Source organism: Fulmarus glacialis, unplaced genomic scaffold, assembly GCF_000690835.1.
Source record: "Fulmarus glacialis isolate BGI_N327 unplaced genomic scaffold, ASM69083v1 scaffold26913, whole genome shotgun sequence".
Taxonomy (NCBI): Eukaryota; Metazoa; Chordata; class Aves; order Procellariiformes; family Procellariidae; genus Fulmarus; species Fulmarus glacialis.
The window spans coordinates 13,914-24,207 of record NW_009205248.1 but is presented as its reverse complement, the minus strand read 5'-3'; the positions used below and the strand labels follow the sequence as shown (position 1 = coordinate 24,207).

The window sequence follows — 10,294 nt, the reverse complement described above, 5'->3', positions numbered from 1 at the left end:
AGAGCCTTTTTTGTTGCTTTCAGTTGCTCAATAGAAAGGGGGAGGGGTGGTGGTGTTGAAATCCGCCCCATTTTCACTCTACCTTTGGCAGCAGCAGTTTTGATCTCTGATCAAAACTCTGATCTGTATTTTACAAGCTCACACACTATGGCTTGCATGTTCTCACAAAGCTTGCCTCTCCCATGGATCCAGCTGCCTAAAACTGAGGATGTTTTATAAGGGCATAAACCAGCTCTGGAGTCAGCTTCATTTCAGGGCTCTGCTCTCAGTCTCTCATAGATTCAGTTGTGATGGATGAAGAGAGCCCCAACCCAGTCCTTTCCTCCCCATCCTCTACCTGACCTCGCCATCTCCATAAGGCGAGCGATGGACCCCAGCAGCCGCTGCACGTGCGTTTATGCTGAGCTGCGACGGCAGAGGTGCTGCCCTCTCTTTGCAGCTGCACAAAGCGGTGGAGCACGCTGTTTCTGCAAGGCATTTAGCTTTTTGATCCTCCCTATCCTAGCTGGATGCCTGTAACAGACCCTGCTCTGACTGGATAAAACCAAAAGACACTTGGAGAGGTTGGTTTATCTGCTGGGCACTTAGCACTGCTCCAGTTAAGTCATCAATCAGTCATTTCCGAAAGGTCAGTGGGATTTATAAGATTTCTATTTAGACTTATAATTGGTCTCCTGTTTCTAAGAACACTTATGGACTAAGTCCTTAAAGACATTTCATTTTCCATCAGTGCCTCTGTCGTGCAGATCCTGGAAACTCAGTGCTGGTGGCTGAAGAGCAAATACTGTTCTCATAATAAGGAGGAACTTTCCTTCTGATCCTTTTGGCTGCTGCCAACTCCTCCTCCCATAGCCTGCGGCCATGAGACGCATCCATTTCTCATGAGCCTCTAATCGTAGTTTTGTTCCCCACAGACAATTTGCTGTGGGAGGGTGTTATGTACGCAGACAGCGATTTGGTTTCCAGGAGGAAGCTGACACTTCTCTTTCTATTGTTTATTTTTATATGTTTGTCTTTTTTACAGCCAGGGAAGCTTTCGAAGAGGCAGGAAACATCTTAAGTGGCCATGTAACGATGGGGATGTATTTTGAAGATGATGGCTTGGCTTTGTAAGTTGTTTCTCTTTTTCTTTGGTGAGAATTCAAGCTGATCTGCATTTAGTGAAAGCCAATGCCTACAGCAAGCGTCACTGTCCATGCTGAGTGTTTAACAGCAGCCCCAAAAAGCTATGAGTGACTTAGTCCTGTAGGGAGATTGGTCAGGACTCAGCCAGAGAGAGATGTAGCCCTGGCTCTGCCACTGATTTACAACCTGTCCACGGTCAACTCATTTAGCCCTGGTGTAATGAACGGTCATCTCCTTTCCTGCTGTTCAAGTTCACTCTAGGTATTTTCAGTCCTCCAGCTGTGCTAGCCCCGCATGCATCTCTTGGGTTCCTCATACAAACAGGACCAAATTTATAAGGGGAAAAAATCGGGCTGGAGAAATGATACCCTCTGGCTTGAATCAGTATGTGAGGAAGAAAAAACAGTTTTGCCCTTCCCTTTCCATCAGAAAGAAGTGACAAATTGTTACTGGTCTTCCTCTTTCTGCAGTCCCTTCACCTTCTCGTCTCCTCTTCCCTGCCCTGATGCTGGGAAAGTGCCTGTGAGGTCGGGATGGGGAGGGGGAGCATAAGGGGGTTGCTGCAAAGCCAGGGGTGTAAATGTGAGTCTTGCTCTGATGGTTGCCAAGAGCAGCCAAAAGAGAGGCTGCTTGTGACTACTTGCAGACTTTTTTGGCTAGCGGTGGATGGGCATTGTGTCTGGGTGCTGGAGAATGGTTTGAAAGCCCTGAAATAAATGCTTTCTTTCCATGGAGCTGCTTTGGTGTGGAGCAGTCAGCCTTTCTGCAGCATGGTGAAAGGCGTTAAACCCCTTTGGTCTCATCCAGCTTCTTGGTGGGCACTTGCAGCTGGCTGTGAGACTGCCAAGGATGTGGAAGAACCTACCTCTGTCTTTTCACCAGTTAATCTTACTGTGAATCTTTTTTTTCTTGAAAGATGTGCCCACCCATTTCCCTCCCCTTGGCCAGAGCAAGACATTACCACCATTTCCAGACAGAGCTTTGGGGTGGGTGCACCCTCTTTCTGGAGGAAAATTGCTGGAAAAATATGGCAGCCTTCCTCCTGTAAATATGGTAAAGGCAAAGTCAAGCCTTTCTTGGTTGGTTCCTGATTGAATAAGATCATCAATTGCAGCCCTAGCTTAAGCCAAATCGGAGCTAATGGGATCTGAGCGTGTGTCAGTCCATGCACTTAACTGTGTCATTAAGACTCACTCCAGCAAGGGGCAAAGTGCTTTGGATTAGACTGCGAGAGATGCTTCAGTGCCTATAAATGCAGCTAGATCCAGGGGGAATCTTCAGCTTGTCCTGGCATCTCATTTCCATCAGGAATTAGCTATCAAGGCAGAGTTAAAAATCCCAGAAAGTCCTTGGCCTGTTTTCCAGGTGTGGGTTTAACAGCCAGTATTGCAACAGTGAATTGTTTTCATTAGTTTCTTACAGATGTGATGCAACTCTAGCATGTCTGATGAGACATGGACATTTTTGTGGTATGCACAGAGAATAAAAATGCAAATATCTTGGTAGTACATCTCTATTAACCAAACCGTGCTCAAAGCACCAGCTGTGGTCAGGTCTTAGAGGTGAGGCAGTGCTAGGCTTGTCCAGTGCTGGGGTAGGGGGATGGCAGGTACAGAAGTCACAACCAGCAGCATCAGGGTGAAAAACCTGACCCCCCAAGGTAAAAGACTTTTCTCCCCTAAGGATCTCAGCCCAGCTGATAGAAGGAAAAAAAAAACCAAAGAAGGGCAGGGTGATCTTACAAAACAAGATACCAGTAGAAAAAGCCTGTGTTCTCTCAGCAATGACATACGAGAATACACCTCTGTCCTCCTGCTTCAGCCGCAGTCTGCAGCGTGCTCCTGTTCAGTTGGAATAGTTAATACAGTTTATATAGATACTCATTCTGCCAAGTTTGGATTTTGGCTGTGATTTGTGGGTGAAGCTACTGTAGATGGTCATCTTCTCAACTGTAAGTAAACACTTACAGGAATTCCTTATGCAAGAGCCAGGCTCACTTCCCTTCTTAAGAAAAGAAAAGCTATTCTTCTGCTAAACGCTCGAGGAGGAAATGTTTGTGGCTCCCAGGTCACGGAAAGCTGAGTCTCCTCTTCCCAGAGAAAAAGGTATACAAAATACACAAAGAATGTTGTTAGCAAAACTGTTTGCTCAGCAAGCACCTGCTCGGTTGATAACTGATGAAAAAAGAAAAAGCATTAAGGAAGAAATGCTTTGAATGAAGTCATTATTTATTTCTCAAATACTTAGATGTCATAGATCCCTGCCAAGTATTTGTTTGCAGATGTTTTTGATTTAAATGCAAGCCTCATATTACCCATCGAATGCCCCTGCTATATAAATAGAAAGCTGTTGTAAGCAACAATACAACCACTTGGTACCAGTAAGATGAGAAGTGATTTCAGGGTAGACTAGATGGGGTTTTCTGGCAGTATATAAGAAACTTCCTTATCAAAGGCTGCTGAAGAAGTTGATGTATTTAGACGTAGGGAGCAAGATTCCTTACCTCCTCTGAGACATGATGAAGTCAGAGAGTCTCTTTAAAACCTGTGGAAGTTTGAGAAGTTCAAAATCCCTGAATTTAAACATTTTCTAGGGTTTTTCCATTCTTAATCAATGAAAAACAACAGAGAGGAAAGTTAAGGATCTTCCTAATAGCTCAGAGGATTCCCAGCCATGACCAGAGGTGTGAGACTCAACTTCTTTGAGTAGCAGAGCTTGGGAGCCCAGACAGAAAAGGGAAAGCTTAGCTCGGGGCTGGATTTACGAAGATACATTAAAAAAGCTGAAATGGCTCAGATAAATCCAAGACCAGTTTAGCAATGGATTCACAACATTTGAAGGCCTCAGGAAAGTCTATGGTCATTCATTACTGCTGCTCTTTATCCAGACATCGGTGCAGATCTGGGGTGCCCCTTAGAAATTTGCAGTGGGTGTATTATTTCCAGACAGGTAAGCGCTGTGATGGAGGAAGTGAAAGGCCTACGTATGAGCTGAACATCATGGAAGTGTGTTATCTGCAGTTTCCCCCGCTTGCTTTGTCATTGATGACCTAAAACACCAAACACTGAGATTTTTAAAGCAAATTTGAACAAATCTCCATCCCGTTCAGAACTGCTAACATAAGCGTCCAAACTGAACTTGCCTGAGCAAACCGTGGAGGGAAGTGCAATAGGTTGTAACATGACTTTTCTATGAGCTGCCTTTCATTAAAAATAAGTAGTTTGTTTTGCAGTAAGCTGAGTCTGTGTTGCATCTTTCTCATAGGGGGAAAAAAAACCCATGGACCAGATTACTTTTGAAAAGGGAATCAAAGGCTTTCCACCTCCCGACCTCCACAACCCAAAACGTCCTTTCACCTCACTCACTTTCCCAGCAGTTCTGGTGTCACAGCCTTTGAAAAATTGCCAGCAGCCTTTCAAAAATAAAACTACAGACATCCCCAAAAAAACTGTTGAGGCAGCTGACTTCCTCCATCGCGCCCTTCCTCTGGGCACTGACATCTGGAGCCTTCAGGACTGAAGTTCCTCAAACTTCCAGAACATTGCTCTCCCATCTTGGTGTGCCCCCTGCCCTTTCATTGCTCAGACTTCTCCTATTTTTGCTCTTTCCACCTTCTCAGTTTTTCTTTAAATACCCTTGAACCCTCTTACCAGAAGAACATTGGGGAACAAAGGATGAGCTGGCTTCTCCACCAAGAATATACGCGTGGAGGCTCTGTGTGTTGCTCTAAAGCAGGGCTGGACTTCAGCAAAATTGCCCGTGTTCACCAAGCCAAGAATCAGATCTCCTGGAGCTTATTTCATGTAGGTTGATGTCCCTCAGATGGAGTCTAAGACCTTCTGTTCCCTATGGCTTGGGAGGCAGAGTAAAGCACTGGGTGGGTATTTGCACCACCTAACCTTAGGTGTGAAAATGAAAGAGAAGTGCCAGCAAACAGTTTAGATGGTGGTGGTTTGGATTTTCCCTATTATTTAGCTGCTGATGTCTTTCTGCAGAAGAAAGTGCTGTTTGTGTGTGTCTCTGTATTTAGCATCTTGTGCAAGCTGGTTAAGTGCTTGTTTCAGAAGGGGACGAGGGAACACGTCAGCCCCGTCTCTCCCCATCAAAACAGGACTATGCAGGGGCTGGAGAGGGGGTGATGGGGAACACATCCCTTTCCTCCTGCAGGTTCCTGTGCCTCTGAGAGCAGCTTTTCCCTCCCCTGCATCCCTCTCCCCACTTTTCACCATGGGGCTGCCAGCTCTGCGTGCTGCAGATTTGGTGCGTGCCAAATCCCCCCAGCCAGTTCTTGTTACCCTCCCTCTTTTTCAGATCCCGTAAATACGCGGTGTCTCCCCCAGCCCTCCTCCTTGCCAGGAGCAGAGGTCGGAGCGTGGAAGGCATCGCTTTGTCCAAACAGAGCGCGCAGGACATGGTGCAGATGATCAGATGTGAATTGCTGGACATTTTTGTAAGTAAAAAAGAAAAACCAAGTGTCCTTTTTCCATTGCGGTCATTTGCAGAATCACTGATTATAGCGTGGAGCTGTGCAAAATAAATATGTTTGCTCATTATTTTTATCATGCTGAGTTACGTTTGTTTTTAAATTTTATGGCTTGGATCAGACAGTCTGGACAGAAATCTCCTGTTTGCTGTGTGGTCTCGTGGGAGGAGACCCTGGGAATCGATTGACCGGCTTGTGCTCATAGTCACAGACCCGCTGCTGTGGCGGCTTGGTCTCTCGCAGGGTCTGCTCCCTGCCTCTTGCACATGCCTTTCAGAGACTGGTTATAGCCATAACACGTGGGGCTGGGCTGAGTTGGCCTTGCTTCTGCCTTCTCTGCTCACATCCCTTCATCTCAGAGTGCACAGCGGCTCAGACAGACTTGGCATGCGATGGGCAGGGTTGGGCGTAGACATTTCCAACGTGCACCAAGATCCCGGCACCCACGCTTGTTTTCAAGCTGCTTGCGTTCAACATGAACCCTCCAGCCTTGCTTAGTCCCTGAACCCCTCACGTAAGGACAGAAAGTCTAATTTTGTCCTGCTCTCTCCTCCCCATAAACCCCAACTTCTTGTTTTGATGTCTTGCAGCCAGAAATCACCGTGCAAAATCTGCCCCGCTACTTGCAACTCAGAAAGCCCTTCCTCATCTTGTTCAGCGATGGTGACATCGGTCAAATGGAAAGCAAGGAAATGCTGAAGCTGGCAAAAGGAAGACCCCAGCCAGCATTTGTGGCTTGCTGGTTGAACTTGTAAGTGTGTAAAAACCTCTTTTCTTCTTTCCGTTAGCTCACTCTTAGCATTTCAGGGCAAGAAAAAACTGAGCCTGCAATTACTGAAACCGCTATCTAGCTGGTAATGTGATTATTCGGTCTGAAGTTGTCATGAGTTGTCATGGGAGGTCAAATCATTTAGCAATGATTCAGTATGTGTTCTGGGCAGCAGCAAAATTGCATGACCAAGTAAAACTAGTAAATGTTTAATTGATTGCAGAAATAATTTTCAGTAGACTAAAATGTTCTCAAAGATATTGCATAGTAGCTTGACCCTGGCTCTGGTGTTATTTGTATTTTTGTCACATGTGGGAGAAAAAAAATTGCCCTCCTGGAGTCTTATGGTGATTTTTCCATCAACAATTAGAGGGAAGCACAGCAGGACAATTACTGGTTGTTGACTGGGAGAAAGAAAGTTTTCAGAAGAAGGGACAGCCAGAAGCAGCCCCATAACGCAAACTTAAAAATTATTCAAGAAACAAAATGAATCCAGGAGCTAAGAAATAGAAAGTTGTAGGAGAGCGGATTTTTTTTAATCTTCCCCTCCCTAGTTGCGTTTTCAATTTTTAGCCTCTGTTTGTTTTGCCCAAGCCCAGAGACACCTCACTGTCTTAATCATAATGTGCTTTGAAGTCTGGGAAGCGTCTCTCAGCGTGGGCTGAAGTTTAGCTAACGGGGAATGCACATGTTCTCAAAGAGAAGACGATTTGTTTGCCAGTAATGCACAAGAAACGAGATCCCCTGGAACTTCCCCACCTACACATCTGCCTTTGCTCTCCCTTCCTGAGAAAGAAAAAGCTGTCTTTTGACAGAACAAAAGGCATTGCCACAAAAGAGGGCAGAATATGGCTCAGAAAGAGTAGCATAATCCTAGAAAGAGGACCTCATTCCCATGGCAAGAGCCAGCTCAGACCTCGAGGATCACTCTCAGCCTGAAAATAGTGCCGGAAGGACTCCACATCTCCACGGGCTTGCTGTCCCTCCATCTCGATGTTTGGCTCTCTGTGTCGCTTGGGGATGTTGCTCTTCCAGCTCCTCGGGCTGTGGGGAACCACCTCAGGGGCTGGACCGCCGGAGCACAGCCCTCTGCCCCAGCTCTCCGTCCCCTGCGGGCTTGCTGCAGCCGTGGGGCGGTGGCAGCAGCTGGGCTGGAGGGAGCTGGTAGCTCTCCCAGTAAACAGGGGCTAAGCACTGGGCGGCTGCGGGATCTGTCCCGCTCCTGTCTCACCTGTTCTTAAAAACTTAGGGTGAAGAACATTTCACACCCTCCTACAGAGTTTGCCCCAGCTCCTCCTGCTCAAGGATTTCTTTACACATCTAATCTGCTGTCCGCTCCCTCTCCCTTGGACCCTAATGGCTTGCCTAAGGCATTGAGCTTATAAATAATGCGATAAGCTTCTACAGCTGTCCCATAGGCAAAACTCTGTGCTTTGCTGGATGTGGCCCAAGGGGTTTGGTGCTTGCTTGGCTGTCGGTCCTGTTGTGCTGCCAAACCGCTGGTGAGCAAGTTGAATCTCTTCTTCCCAACAGAAAGAAGACTCCAGTGGGACACGGGATCTTGAAGGCGTATTTTGCCACCATGCCTTCGCTGCCTGTTCTCATCTGGGTGAATCTTCATGCCGGAGGTCAGGTATTCAAGTTCCCATCAGAGCAGTCCATCACTGAAATGAACATCTTGTCTTGGCTGGAGAAGCTAAAAGCAGGACTGGAGATTCCCAGCAGTAAGTGGACACGCGTTTGTAACGTTCCTAAGCACGCACTGTTAGCTCCGGTCTGTTTATGAGAAGATGCTACACGCAATAAATTGTCTGCCCTGGAATTTAATGATGGAAAAACTAGCTATGCTAGTTTGACCTGGAGAAGTACAAATAGTCCGGCCAGAAGAGAATACCCGCACTCACAAGTTTGCTTCGGAACTGTTTAATGTTCAGAGCCAAGCGTGAATAGTTCCCCAAACCTGGCTGTGCTCTCCGGTTCCTGCGAACAGACCTACTGAAACACAGCTTGCTAATAAAAAGTCTCCTGACTCCCAGTTGTCAGCATCAGAAATAGCTGCTCTTTAGGCACCTTCCAGCATTTCTTTGAATGGGAGAGGATAAGGAAGCTGGTGCTTTGCTGTGGTCTTCGGGACATAAAGAGTTGGCTTCTACCGTGAAGCTTTTCATTGCGTCTCTTCTGCCTTGATCAGCCCACTGAAGCTTTGGAGGAAGGCAGCACAGATTCCTCATGTGTTATGCGTAGCCATAGGTGCTATAGGGATCTTGGGAATTGCCAGCTGCCAGCCTGCTCCAGGCTCCGGAAAGGCGATGGGGTTGATGCCACTTGATCCTTGTGAATTTTAAAATGAGCCTTTCAAAGCAAGTGTTTCCAAAAGCTGGCACCAGCCTGCTGGGGGAGGATGTGTAGGCTCTCACCGGAGCTGAAGACACCATTTCTGACCCAGTAATCGCTGCGAGAACCCCGTGAGCCAGCCGTCCTCCCACACCTCTTTCCATCGCCACTGCTAAAGGCACCTGGCTGTCATTTAGGTTTCTAGATAGGGACTTTAGTTTTCAGGGGTGAGCTGATGGCTGAGCAGCTCACTGCACCACCTCCTTCCTCAAGCTTTTAAGTGCTACAAACCGTGTGGTCAGTCTTAAAAGCATAAATTAAAGAGCATCCTCACATAATGGGACCGCTTCCTCCCCGTATAGACAGCAGTCTCCCCTCACTCCTAATGGCGTCTCAGTAACGCGCAGTCATTAACGCAGTTATCTGAGACCTGAGTGAAACATCCACCCACTGGTGGACAGACACCCAGTGTGACCTTTGCAGTGGGGGTGTCGGAGGACAGAGGGATCCCCATAGCCTTTGGGGAGCGGAGCCTTGGCCAGCTCCAGTAAACATTAATGCACATTTGGCGGGTTTAATTTGGCTGGCGTTAGTAGTTTTGGAGGAAAGAGGGTGATCTTTAAGAAATGATCTTTAATTTTGCTTTCGCTAGAAGAGCAAAAAAAGCCATAATTCCTTTGAAAGGGGAATGTCCGTGGAGTGGGGCTGCATAACTCTTAACTTATTAACATGGGACTGTGTTCACTTCTCAGGTACCTTGTCTGACGAAGACTGGAAACCACCTCTCCCTGCTTACGACTTCCTCCAGATGATGGAGACAGCCGTGCCCGAGCTCCCCCTCCACACCTCCCACCGCCGCGGGGACACGCCGGAGCGGCACCTGCCCGAAAGCCCAGGAGGGGACACTGCTGTCCAGGAGGAGCCGTCCCAGGAGACCAACGCAGAGAAAGTCGGGTCCCCTGGGAGGGACCTGCGGGGGACAGCCCCGAGGCTGGCAGCAAGGGAGAAGCAGGGCAAGAGACATAGCGAGCTCTGAGAGCTGGGCATCCCCCTGCCCGGGGCAGTGAAAGATGTGGGACGGTACCCAGAAAACCTTATCACTTTCCCAGCCCTCCGTGAGCCTTTACACCAAGGAGAGGAGTGCTTTCAGCTGTAAATTAATGGTGAAGGGATAAAACAGCCCCTAAGTCTCAGTGTGACTTCCCTGCTGCAGTGTGCTGGCCATTCTACGGTGGCTGTGATTTCTGATGCCAGATACGTGTCCGTACACCCCACACCTTGGCCCTCCCGGCTGCTGTTGGGATTGCATTTCACAGCAAGCGGCGAGAGCAGATCTGCAGGGAGGTTGCTGCAAGGGAGCTCAGCCCGCCCCATAGCTGGGGGAGAGATGGGGTGAGCTCACCGCACGCTGGAGGCTCGCCTGCGCGACAAACTACGCTGGAAAAGTCGAATCAGCGCAGCCCTGCTCTATAGTTTCTGTATGTCTCATCTAGGTGCTTTGGTTGCACCCAAGCAGGAAGGGGTGAGTGATTCCAGGATAAAAAGCATATTTCTCTCTCCCCGCTTGCAGTAGCAGCTCTGCT

At 47.9% G+C, this 10,294-nt stretch overlaps 1 protein-coding gene across 1 annotated transcript in view; it reads left to right on the top strand.

The window, feature by feature from the left end:
* Positions 1-9,747, top strand: part of TXNDC16 (thioredoxin domain containing 16) — a 32,707-nt gene extending 22,960 nt beyond the window's left edge. The window contains exons 15-19 of the mRNA XM_009575340.1: positions 1,025-1,109; positions 5,437-5,575; positions 6,199-6,359; positions 7,911-8,101; positions 9,464-9,747. Coding sequence (XP_009573635.1) covers positions 1,025-1,109; positions 5,437-5,575; positions 6,199-6,359; positions 7,911-8,101; positions 9,464-9,747 — 860 coding nt within the window. The remainder of the gene's footprint in view (positions 1-1,024; positions 1,110-5,436; positions 5,576-6,198; positions 6,360-7,910; positions 8,102-9,463) is intronic.
* Positions 9,748-10,294: the final 547 nt, after the last annotated feature.